Source organism: Cyprinodon tularosa, unplaced genomic scaffold (assembly GCF_016077235.1).
Source record: "Cyprinodon tularosa strain WSP-4 unplaced genomic scaffold, ASM1607723v1 ctg351, whole genome shotgun sequence".
Taxonomy (NCBI): Eukaryota; Metazoa; Chordata; class Actinopteri; order Cyprinodontiformes; family Cyprinodontidae; genus Cyprinodon; species Cyprinodon tularosa.
In genome coordinates this window covers 658636-672244 of record NW_024039065.1, presented here as the reverse complement: position 1 = coordinate 672244, position 13609 = coordinate 658636, and the positions used below count along the sequence as shown (strand labels likewise).

The following is a 13609-nucleotide window of genomic DNA, read 5'->3' as shown; positions in this document are numbered from 1 at the left end:
AAACAGGTTGAGAAACAGCGCCATAAGCGACCCTGACAGTGGCTTCAGCATCATGCTGAATGTAATCTCTGACTCATCGCCTGCACATCTTCACCGTGACCGCGTGCATCCGAAAGGAAAAGACAGAAAATGAAAGGATCTCACACGTAGAGCAGAGTGCCACAGGGCTGACCTGCACCCAGTCTTAGATATGCATATGTGTCTGAGGAGAGCACTCACCTTCCCCTGGCCTTTCATCAGCACTATGCTGGAGATAATGGACGGCTGGGCCAGTCGCCATGGAGACTCCACCTGAATGGTGCTCAGGGAGCGGGCCGACTTCTTAATTATCTGGTATTCCTAAGAAGGAGATGAATATAAAGACCTTTAGATACATTAATATTCATCCATTTGTTGATGCAGTCACGACTCTCTCCATGAGTTCTGAGTCTGAACTTTTGCTCCAAATTACACCTGGTCTCCACCTGGTTGTTGATCTCTAGATGGGATTCCTGCATCTACACATCTGACACTTTCATTTGTCTTTGTTAAAGGAAAAGTCCGGTCAATTTCAGAATTTAAATTTCTGAAATGACTTTAAATATGAAATTATTACAAACTGTTCAATTAATTATTATTGTTTTTAATTCAGAGTAATTTTCATGTGAATGTGCTTTACTGGAGGCATCCATGTTTGTCAAAGAACACTACTGCCACCTACTGGTTTGTGACGTCACGGTGCGGTATCGGCTGTTGATCAAGTCCCAGTGCTGTATCTGGTGTTTGTCACAACGCGCTATTATCCAAGTCATCTTGAAAACATTCTTCTTCCAAATGTTGGCTACATATTACGGGTTTTTTCTCTGGCCAGAAGTTCGATGGCAAATCCTCCCTCTTCAAGTTGGCGATCCAACGACCAACCCGTCCGTGGAGGATCAGGAATCAGAAAGGTGGAATAACTCTTTTTTTCACTGCCATGCACGTGGGCATTGTCAGTTTCACTATAGCTCTGGTGAATTTCAATGGTGAAGTCCTCTGGAAATCTTCAATAATTGTTGTTGATTGCAGATGTGTCTAGTAGTTCCCATTGATTTAGCTTGGAAAGCGGGGAGAATGGCGCTAGGCTTACCGCACCGTGACGTCACTGCTGGAAGATGGCAGGAGGGAGGTGTTGCTATGTGGGCATATTTCAGTTTTGAGAGTTACCCCTATAAGAGACTTAAAGAGATCCAGATTTAGGTTGACAGGTTGTGGAGGTCCCCAGGAACTGGAACTGCCCACCCCTGTTCCACAGGGACCTAGAGCCCAACTGATCCTCAGGAAGGGAAGCAGAGCTTTGATGTCCCTCCTAACATCTCCACCTGCTGGTAGGTAAGAGACTGGGTTACCTGTCTGACTCCAGTGGCGTCCAGCTGCTGAGGTAAGGAGTGTTTCCGTCGGCCGGTTGGAGGTTTCTCTGCCGCCTCGATGCCACAGATAATGCTCTCCACAAGCAGCTCGTCGTCCTCACCCACCGACTCCAGCTGACTGCTGCCGCCTGAGAGGCAATAAACAGCAGGTTCTCAAAATCTGTCCAGAAATAACAATAATAATAATAGACCACAGTCACACCCATGGATCGGTTCGGCGCCACATCCAGCCGGACGTGTATTTGTCCTCCTTTATGAGGCACTAGGCTTTTAGAGCAGATTTTTATTTTATTTTATTTTTTTGCTGGGCTGCAGCACAATATCCAATCATCAAAAATGCACCACTATCTGATCTAACAGATGATTGGCTAAGAGTGGCGGCGTGTCAGATAAAGATCTGCTTGTCATTGGTTACAAAAGTAAACAATGATCGGATTTACTGATGCAGTATTACAGTTAGCTTTCTGTCAAAACCAGAATGTCGTTTAACCCAGAATGGACAAAAGAGCGTGAATTTATGACCAAAGGTAGTGGAGATTCATTCATGGGCATCAGCAGTCGAGGAAAAGCTGCAATTGAACGGCAGGCGAGTACGGATTAACATAAAAGTAATAAACGTGCATCAGCGAACTCTTCAATGTTGGCTTTTACATTAAGTTTTGTCGCTGGATGCTAAAATAGCTTGTGCAGAGCTGCAAGGTGGACTATACTATAAAACATCACAAAAGACTGAGGCTCTTCAAAATAAAGCTATACTTTTAGAGCAGTTGAATTTGTCTCTTTTGTTGTTTAAAAAAATATTAGGCTATTTTATTATGAATGTTTCTTGATAAAAAGATTTTTTTTTACGTTTAAGTCCACACATTTTATGCTTTGTGGTATTCTGCACTTTAAAAAGTGACCACTGAGCAGAATCTTTAAACACCACAAAGTTTTGAATAAATAAAAATGCTGGGAACCAATTCTTTAATATTTTGTTTTATTTAGCTACACAAGCATCCTCTTTAAACTACTAAGAATTGTGCCATAAATGTGAGTTTACCGAATTCTTATGTACACCGTAGTAATTTATTGATATGCCGCACAATGTCCTCCTTTTTGTTGCTATAGAAATGGCCGCCCTAATCTCGCCATCAGTTTGGGGTCCTTGGCCTAGAAAACGTTGAAGACCCCTAATTTAGATCATTCCTTTCAACTAGCTGATTTTGTAGGTGAAACATATCTATCACTAGCAGACACCTGGCCCTATGAAAAAGGCTGAATTAGATGAAGAACTAGATTTAGGCTCAAAAAGCTTTTTCTAAATCACAAAAATGAAAAAATCTAAATCAAAGCTGAACTACTGAGGAAGCCTTTACTGGAGCAGAATCCAGTTCCCGCTGAAGGTCGTCCAGCCTCAGCCTTAGAACCACAGATGAAGCGGTTTGGAGATCTGGTCACATGGCTTCCTGCTGAAACCCAAAGTTTACGCAGCATCCAGCTACCATCTGCACAGCTGCCAACTCTGCAGCAAATGTGCAGCCATTACAATCCACCCACAAAGTCTCCACGCGGTGCTGTAGAACGGTGGCAAAGCATATTTGCAAAGTTTGACATGAACCTTTTTCGCCCCAGAGCCATGACGCAGCATTTCTACAGACAGAATCTGAACACTAAAAGCTTCTAGATTTAAAAAGAAAATCCTCTAAAGATGGAAACAGTTACTTACAGACCTCTAATATTATATATTTTAACATTAATTAGCTTGACTGAATATAAATTCATAGTATCTGAAATACATTTCTTTCTAATCAACATAATGAAAACTATAATCAGTAACGGCCTGCGATGGACTGGCGACCTGCCCAGGGTGGATCCCGCCTCTCGCCCGTAGACAGCTGGAGCCTCGCGACCCCAGCAGGGATAAAGAGTTACAGAACATGGATGGATTTTATTTTTTCCAGTAAACCAGCTTTGTGAAATGGACCACAGTTTCAGATCAATTCCCTTCAATTCATATTGATTTAACCAGTTAAAGATGTTGATAGCTGTGAGCAGAAAGGATCTCCTATAGCAGTCTGTCTTGCACCTGATCTGGAGAAGCCTCTGACTGAAGACACTTTGTTTTTGTTTCAAAATCTTCTGAATATGTTGCTCACTGTTTTTCCATCATCTTCTTCACTTTTATGAAATAATCTCCAGATGTTCTAGAGGATTTCCTAGAACAGAGCCGGCCTTTTTTAATGAGCTTGTTTGTTTTTTAAAGTCATTTGCTCTGTTATTCCTCTATCAACATCAGGTACAAAGGGGTATCACTCGATTTATGCATCAAAGAGTAATCCTTGCATATTCTCCTGTCTGAGCACCAATCACTGTGCTCTGAAAATGACCAGATAGGGAAAATCTAGAAAGGAAGGCCCCCTACAGGAAGCACCTAACTTAAAGGAATAGTACACCCAAAACATGATTAGCCTTCATTTTCTACTCACCCCCATGCTGAACAACACTCTGGAGTACTTTTTTGATATCTCAAATGCATCTGGAGATCTGGGAGGCTTCTTGCTGTCTGCTGACATTCAAATAATGGAGGTCTATGGTGCCCGAGGCAGAAAGGTCCATAAAAGTCCACAAAAAACGTGTCAATATTCCTCCATACTGCTCGTCCAATGTATTCCAAGTGTCCTGAGTGGGTAGCATCCAGAATTTACTCGAAACGAAGTCATTTAGAAGGTTTTTAGAGCATAAACAGTAGTGTATAGGATTTCCTGAAAGCGCGTTCACGAGTCTACGGAAACCGCGGCAGACCAAACCAGATGAAAGTGCGCATTCAGCTCGGCAAAGAACTCATGCTCTTCCTCAACACTGGAGTCCTCAGACATTTTTCTTTCGTTGTTTCTTTCTTTGCACAGGTAAACAGCACATTTCTTCTTCTACACTTGCATTATTGGAAGAGCAGACGCTGAATGCGCGCTTTCATCTGGTTTGGTCTGCCGCGGTTTCCGTAGACTCGTGAAAGCGCTTTCAGGAAATCCTATACACTACTGTTTATGCTCTAAAAACATTCTAAATGACTTCGTTTCGAGTAAATTCTGGATGCTACCCACTCAGGACACTTGGAATACATTGGGCGAGCAGTATGGAGGAATATTGACACGTTTTTTGTGGACTTTTATGGACCTTTCTGCCTCGGTCACCATAGACCTCCATTATTTGAATGTCAGCAGACAGCAAGAAGCCTCCCAGATCTCCAGATGCATTTGAGATATCAAAAAAGTACTCCAGGGTGTTGTTCAGCATGGGGGTGAGTAGAAAATGAAGGCTAATCATGTTTTGGGTGTACTATTCCTTTAAGCATGCTGCGTCTGCACTGTAAACAAACTTCCACTTTCTCCAATCCGAAAGGAGTGATGTGAGGCAGATGATTCCGACTCAAAGTTGAAACAAATCGTCTCTTCTAGCAGTAAACCTAACCTTGCGCTGCAATCTGGATTTTTACGAGATCCGAGTTTTCAGACTCACAAAAAGGCTAAAGGCGGATTTATACTTTGAAACCAGGTCGTCTGCATAGGTGTCCCGCTTGCGTTGTGGCGTGAAATAGCATAGCGCAGAACACGCTTTAATATTGGGCATAAATCAAAAATATCTGCGACAAGCGACACACTGCTGCGGGATGATAACCAGCCCTCAGTCTCCGAACTACCAGCGGACCAATGACATGCCAGCAGTGTTTTTTGGGGCGGGACATGTAGGAATGAAGGGCCTTGCAGGCATAGGCGGATCTACTGGGGTGGCATAGGGTGGCAACTGCCACCCTAAATGACAGCCTTGCCACCCCAGCTGCCAGCCCAGTTGCCGGTAGGGGTGGCGAGGCTTATAAATTATGGATCATTTGAGAATTGCGACCGCTAATTTCCAATGTCGGACTGCAGTGGATGCAGCACGAGATGACGCGAGAGCGACTGAGACTGATTTGTTTTGAAAACCGAGCGGGGCAAAGCGAGGGAGCCAGGGGTGATGGGGAGAGGAGACACGGGATGAAACAGGTAAAAACTGATTAACTATCTATCGAGAAATTAAATCATAATGAAAGTACAATGTTGCTAGCATAGCTGCAATGCTGATTTACAGATGATAAAAATCAGGTTGCAGAACGTTATTTCTCTATCTATGATGTTAGTTAGGCCTGACGTCTCAGGCTCATAAAGAAATATTTGCGGTCAACTATGACAGAAAAGAGACTATATAGTTTGGTTGCACTCAAATCAAAACGCACAAAGGCATTGGATCTAAATAAAGTTGTGAAGCGTTTTGCTGAGCAACATGGAAATCACTGCATTCAGCTGTTATAGTCAAGGTAACTTTATGTTATGCTCTCTGGTGAGCCTTTACAGAGATGTTACATTTTGTTTTGGCACCTGAGAAAATCTGATATTTAATTTAATAAAACCAAAAGTGTTAAAAGTTAAAAATGTGATACTGGTGTAAATCCTGCTTAATATGAAGCAGTGTTGTTGTTTCTTTTTTTGTATATATAATATGAAACTATCCAGAAATGACCTGTGTGAACCTACTCACAAGCTAAATGTATTTTTATGTTGCTTCTTTTCAGATTTGTGGAGATTTTGATGTAACATACAGAACCCGCCTTTTTGTTGATTTGTTGATACAGCAGTATGGAGGACCAACTCTGCCATATTAAAAATAAATACATAAATAAATAAATGCTTAATAAATAAGCATACAATTAATTGCCACCAAAAATACAAACAACAAACAAATGTAAGTAGAAATTAAACTATACAGCTAGTCATAAAGGTATATAACTCTTAATAACTTTTAATTGGCTTCTTTATTTCTTTGCCTTTTTAAAATTTACCTTATTTATTTTTTTTTGTCATTTATTATCTTCAACTTCATTTTTTAATTACTTATATTTTTAAGTATTTATTTATGTGCATGTTATCATATTTTTGTCTGTTTTATTCTTCCTTGATATTTTTTTACCCTAGTTATTTCTTCGCCGCTATTTCTTTCTGCCTGCCCTTTTAACATTTCTGCCTGCCAATATAATATAATTTCTAATTACATTTATTTGTTGGTTGTACTTTTGGTGGCAATTAATTGTATGTTTATTTATTTATTGAGCATTTATTTATTTCTGTATTTATTTTTAAATATGGCAGAGTTGGTCCTCCATATACAGCTCTATCTACAGCAGATCTACATGCATGAAATGTCCCTTTCATGTTGCCTTAACTGCTGTATGTCAAGTTACTGAGAAACAAATGGGGTAAATGTGTGTTCAGAGTAAACATTACATGGATGTCTGGTACCTTGTGCGGGTGCCTTGACCCATTTATTTCTACTGTGTAGTTATGCTGACTTTAGTACAGCTCAGTCCATAGATCTCTGATGGGGAACTTTTTCTTTCTATAGTTTCTTCTTGTGCAAATGCTGCAAAGCTGCCTCTCTGACAGTCAATCTGTCACATCTGCGACTCAGCACCTGTGTCTTACCTTAATACCTTTCCTGTGATAATGCCCCTCTAGAAGTAGTGTTATCATTCTTCTATCTCCTATTAAGTGAGATCTCATTGTACGATGTATTTCTAATATGAACTGTTTCACATGAAACACTTACTCTACATACTATTCTCACCAAACTGTGATAACTGTGAATAAATTCAGTGTAAACAAATGCCATATGTTGCCACCCCTAAAAAATTCTTGCCCCCCTCTTGCCACCCCATAAATATTTTTCTAGATCCGCCCCTGCTTGCAGGGGCATTACAAACATGGCTACGCTAATTAAAAAAGGAGCAAAGAGAAGCACTTTTTGCATTTGTAGATGGGAAAGATATTTGTTTCTTCCAACAGGATTTGGAAAAAGGTTGATTCAGCTTTTTAAAGCGACTCGATTCGCTGCTACGATTGGTTGAAAGCTTATTATGGAAGGTGGGTAATAGCTGGCACGTCACCTAGTCAGCTCTAAGTATCGTACTAAACGTCACTCCTTTTCACGGACAGACTGAACGGCAGCCGTCCCAGATTGATAAAGTAGAACTCAACTCATTTCTACACAAATCAACCCGGCTACTGTCAGGTTAGAGTCAACCTGCAGAGCAGCAACTTTTCTTTTTTGACTGTAGACTCATTGCCCTGAAATCCCACATAATCAAAGTAAAAGAAAAACCTATTTTATAAACCTTATTGCTGTGGTGTTGGAGTTAAAGCTACAGTGTGTAATTTTCAGCGACATCTAACGTCCAGACTACAGACCGCAGCAACATGAACATCTCCCCCCCACCGCTTCTCCCCCCCAACAGTACGGCGAGCGTTACGGGACAAAATGTCTTCCACGACGTCCGCATCACCTACCTTCTCAAGTGATGAGGTTTGTTTACATAGATAATTTTACAGATAGTATTTCATTAGTCTGTGTAGGGAATAGATTTCAGTACCGTCTCAGTTCATCTCTCTCAACTTGCCGTAGTTACTTTCGAGCGTAATGGGCGATCTCGCAATCGCTAGTTTGTCGGCTCTGCGCTGCCGTAGCGCAAAGATGTCTGCCTCCATGGCTGCGAGACCCGCTCCTATGTAATTATAAATAACGAATTCTAAGGCAACGCAAATATTAAGGTTAAGAGGCTGAGCTCGTAGATGATGATAAATAACATAGTTATGTATAATATATTACATTTCTGACTGTATATCCCTGTAATTATTACACACTGTAGCTTTAAGGATACCATCATACGCCTGCTTTAGCAAACCTACTGTCATTTAAACAAGACAGAAGGTTGGATCTCTTCCACCATCCTCTGCTGGGGTAACAACATCAGAGCAAATTACATAAAAAAGCTAATTCCAGGAAATCCTCCAGAACCTCTGCTGATTATTTCACAAAGGAGAATTCTTCATAAAGTGAAGAAGATGATGGACAACTGCGAGCATCCTATTCAGAAGATGGATGGAAGAATTATGGATGGATGGATGGATGGATGGAAGAATTATGGATGGATGGATGGATGGATGGATGGATGGAAGAATTGTGGATGGATGGATGGAAGAATTGTGGATGGATGGATGGAAGAATTGTGGATGGATGGAAGGATGGATGGATGGATGGATGGATGGATGGATGGATGGATGGATGGATGGATGGATGGATGGATGGATGGATGGAAGAATTGTGGATGGATGGATGGATGGATGGATGGATGGATGGATGGAAGAATTGTGGACGGATGGATGGAAGAATTGTGGACGGATGGATGGATGGAAGAATTGTGGACGGATGGATGGATGGAAGAATTGTGGATGGATGGATGGATGGATGGATGGATGGAAGAATTGTGGATGGATGGATGGATGGATGGATGGATGGATGGATGGATGGAAGAATTGTGGACGGATGGATGATGGATGGTTGGATGGATGGATGGATGGATGGATGGATGGATGGAAGAATTATGGATGGATGTATCGATGGATGGAAGAATTATGGATGGATGGTTGGATGGAAGAATTATGGATGGATGGATGGAAGAATTATGGATGGATGGTTGGATGGAAGAATTATGGATGGATGGATGGATGGATGGAAGAATTATGGATGGATGGTTGGATGGATGGAAGAATTGTGGACGGACGGATGGATGGATGGATGGAAGAATTGTGGACGGATGGATGGATGGAAGAATTGTGGATGGATGGATGGTTGGATGGATGGATGGATGAATTGTGGACGGATGGATGGATGGATGGATGGATGGATGGAAGAATTGTGGATGGATGGATGGTTGGATGGATGGATGGATGGATGGATGGATGGAAGAATTATGGATGGATGTATCGATGGATGGAAGAATTATGGATGGATGGTTGGATGGAAGAATTATGGATGGATGGATGGAAGAATTATGGATGGATGGTTGGATGGAAGAATTATGGATGGATGGATGGATGGATGGAAGAATTATGGATGGATGGTTGGATGGATGGAAGAATTGTGGACGGACGGATGGATGGATGGATGGAAGAATTGTGGACGGATGGATGGATGGAAGAATTGTGGATGGATGGATGGATGGATGGATGGATGGATGGATGGATGGAAGAATTGTGGATGGATGGATGGTTGGATGGATGGATGGATGAATTGTGGACGGATGGATGGATGGATGGAAGAATTGTGGACGGATGGGTGATGGATGGATGGATGGATGGAAGAATTGTGGACGGATGGATGGATGGATGGATGGACTGCTGGAAGAATTGTGGACGGATGGATGGATGGATGGATGAATTATGGATGGATGGATGGATGGATGGAAGAATTGTGGATGGATGGATGGATGGATGGATGGAAGAATTATGGATGGATGGATGGATGGATGGATGGATGGATGGATGGATGGATGGATGGATGGATGGACGGACGGATGATTTCACCTTGTGACTGGGCGGCCATCTTCATGGGAGAAGGACTGCATCCTTCTGAGTCCTTCCCGTGGTTGAAGTCTTCCAGGTTCTCCAGGCTGGATAACTGTGACAGCAGAAATGTGTTCTAAATGTTTGTCTAATCCGGAATAAACAGGTTGATGCTGATCTGACCCAGGAACACATTGGGATGGATTGATGGGAGAAAGTAATCCAGCTGCTACTATCATCCTATTACCATCCAGTTAATCCTAATAATAATCTAATAATTCTTCCATATTAAAGTCATGAGACCTGTCTTACTTATAAAACAGAAGGATTATGTGCAGCATCTTCCACTCATCTGTGAGATGATGTCATGTTACCTGGGAGGAATTGTGAAGACCTGTGGTGCTGCAGAAAGTCTGGGAGGAGCAGGGGGGTAGAGAGGACCTGCAGGTGCTGACGATGTCTGGAAGGCTTGTGGAAGGAAAGTGTTCAAAGTCCACCTCTGACTCATCCTGCAGGGACAGTTATAACAGGAGAATCAAAAAACCATCTATGTTCATCTGAGGTAGAACAAAAAACAGCATTGAAAGTGAGAATTCCTCAACAGCTCTTGCAGCTTTAGAACAGGACTAACAGAACCCATCTGTAGTTAAAAACAGGGAGGTCCTGAGAGCTGCAACATGGTCAAAAAGGTTTAATGGGTGATATGTGACTTATTTGACTCCCTTTAGGCATCTACAGCATCACAGTAGACCAATGTGATATATAATAAAATAGAACAGGATAGAAAGCAGTGTGTGTGTTGTGTCAATTGGTTAGGGTTTGGGTTAGGGTGAGGTATGCATTGGTAATGGTTAGGTTTAGGGTTAGTTTTAGGGTTGGGGCATAAAAAGGGTTGAAAATGACTGAAAATCAATGGAAGTCAATGGAGTCAACACATGGCCCTCACTACGATAGCAGAACGAGTATGTGTGTGTGCGTGTGTTGATTACCCAGCTTGATACGACCAACTGGACCAAACCAGTCGTGGAGCGAAGGACAGAAACGGCTTCCTGATGTGTGAGCCCAACCAGAGACTGACCGTTGACCATGAGAAGCTCGTCCCCAACATGAAGACGTCCGTCCCTGAAAAGACCCACAAATGGTTTTATAATCAGGGGCCACATAGTGAGGAATACTCTATTACTATGTAATAAAGTAACTGAGAATTTCTGGAATCTAATGGAGCTTTTAATCCTTAATGAGGAAAACAAAGCAGCGCTATTATTATCATTTTGGTAAAAGCTGGACTCAAACAGAACATGACTTCATGTGATGCATAATAAGGGAATATAAGCATTTATGTGTCATAATCACTGCAAATAAAATGAAAAACGTACATTTTTCTTTAATAAATGTTTTTTTAATATAACAATTAAAAATTAAACAAATATTATTACATATATTATTTAAAAGCATGAATCATTTTTTAAGAGTTCTCAAAAAAAAGCTGAACATTGATGAGTCATTTAACGTAAACATGAATAGCATGAAATGAGAGAAAAAGAGACAGAAGGACAGTTATTGGTGTTTATATTGGATCGTCAGCGCATGAGAGATAAATGATGGCGAGAAAACTTAATAAGGTATAAATGCTTTAGTCAAGATTCCTCCGGCTTAGTTTATTTAAGTCTGTTAATATATTAATGTATTCTTTTAAAAGGCCTGATTCTGCAGTAATTGATGTGCTTATTTTAAAGGAATAGTACACCCACAACATGATTAGCCTTCATTTTCTACTCACCCCCATGCTGAACAACACTCTGGAGTACTTTTTTGATATCTCAAATGCATCTGGAGATCTGGGAGGCTTCTTGCTGTCTGCTGACATTCAAATAATGGAGGTCTATGGCGCCCGAGGCAGAAAGGTCCATAAAAGTCCACAAAAAACGTGTCAATATTCCTCCATACTGCTCGTCCAATGTATTCCAAGTGTCCTGAGTGGGTAGCATCCATAATTTACTCGAAACGAAGTCATTTAGAATGTTTTTAGAGCATAAACAGTAGTGTATAGGATTTCCTAAAAGCACGTTCACGACGCTACGGAAACCGCGGCAGACCAAACCAGACGAAAGTGCGCATTCAGCGTCTGCTCTGCCGATAATGCAAGCGTAGAAGAAGAAATGTGCTGTTTACCTGTGCAAAGAAAGAAACAACGAAAGAAAAATGTCTGAGGACTTCAGTGTTGAGGAAGAGCATGAGTTCTTTGCCGAGCTGAATGCGCACTTTCATCTGGTTTGGTCTGCCGCGGTTTCCGTAGCATCATGAACGCGCTTTTAGGAAATCCTATACACTACTGTTTATGCTCTAAAAACATTCTAAATGACTTCGTTTCGAGTAAATTCTGGATGCTACCCACTCAGGACACTTGGAATACATTGGACGAGCAGTATGGAGGAATATTGACACGTTTTTTGTGGACTTTTATGGACCTTTCTGCCTCGGGCACCATAGACCTCCATTATTTGAATGTCAGCAGACAGCAAGAAGCCTCCCAGATCTCCAGATGCATTTGAGATATCAAAAAAGTACTCCAGAGTGTTGTTCAGCATGGGGGTGAGTAGAAAATGAAGGCTAATCATGTTTTGGGTGTACTATTCCTTTAAGCTAAACATTTCCCAGGTTGCTAACCTATCAGATGTTAGGATCCATCTGAGTCACAATGGATTATTGAACAGGAAACGGAGAATAATGGATTAGTGATTTAAATATAGACTGAATCGTTTTTAATAAATTTGGCCATTTGTTTATTTAATGAATTAAAACATATATAGATTGTCCATATTTATGTAATGTTTGCATAAAATTCTATTCAAACCCACGGTTAGGAAACGATGCTCTAGATAACCGTCATAAGGAGGAAGGAATTCTTCAATTGTTTGCTGTTGATGTCATCTTTGCAGCAGGATATCTGATCTAAAAGCTCTTAGCTCGGCGGTGGAGGAGTGATGGTTTGGGCTGGGTTACCCACTCTGCCATGGACAGAGCCGACATAGTCTAAAATCCTTTTAGAGGAAAGATAAAGCTACAAACACAGCAATCCTGCTTTTATTGGTCCTCCTGATAAGAATCAGCACATTTCATCATTTGACTAATAAAAACTTCTCATTCATTTGCGTTAATGGTACCTGTGAATAGCGCCCCCCTTCTCTATATGAGCAATAATGATGCCTTGAGAAGAGCGCCTGGAGCCCCGCCCCCCTGTTATCTGAATGCCAAGACCCTCATGACCCTTCACCATGTGCATCTTCCAGATGTGGCTGCCCTCTCTGGCCTGGAAAACAGAAGAACAAAGAAAAAACTACTTTAATATACATTCATTTTCAGTCGTGTTAAAATAAATGAGCAAGAACTTTTATTACGGTTCTTTTAGGACTGAAATATGATTTAGTCTATTATTCTATTACATTTAATTTGCACATTAAACATCAGAAAATTGTGAAGAACAAAGGCTGTCCCACAGCTAGTTGACATCTCCATCTCCTCCATCTCCACCAAAGATGTCCTTCACTCATCTGACTGCCTAGTTCCTTTTAAACCAAACTGTTAAATCACAGCTGGAATATCACACGATGAAGAATAATGTCCAAGTTTTGGGGGGATTGGAGAGAAGGAGCATTGTTAAAGCAGCTCTCAGGTTATGTGGTTATTTATAAACTAAAAAACGATCCTCTGGACTTTGTTTCCAAGTTTGAAGATGTTTCTCTTCCCATCCAGGAAGCTTTTTTAATTCAAAATGTCATAAATAGCGCTGAGTTTGAGGCTTTATAGAGT

General features: G+C 41.2%; 1 protein-coding gene across 3 annotated transcripts in view; it reads right to left on the bottom strand.

The window, feature by feature from the left end:
* Positions 1-13609, bottom strand: part of pdzd2 (PDZ domain containing 2) — a 90235-nt gene that overhangs the window by 41861 nt on the left and 34765 nt on the right. For all 3 annotated transcript variants that reach the window (XR_005281661.1, XM_038295200.1, XM_038295201.1), the window contains exons 5-10: positions 12964-13109; positions 10789-10921; positions 10174-10308; positions 9821-9914; positions 1368-1516; positions 220-339 (exon numbers count right to left, since the gene is read on the bottom strand). Coding sequence is in view for 2 of the 3 variants with exons in the window: in XM_038295200.1 (XP_038151128.1) it covers positions 220-339; positions 1368-1516; positions 9821-9914; positions 10174-10308; positions 10789-10921; positions 12964-13109 (777 nt within the window). In the remaining variant the exon portion in view is untranslated. The remainder of the gene's footprint in view (positions 1-219; positions 340-1367; positions 1517-9820; positions 9915-10173; positions 10309-10788; positions 10922-12963; positions 13110-13609) is intronic.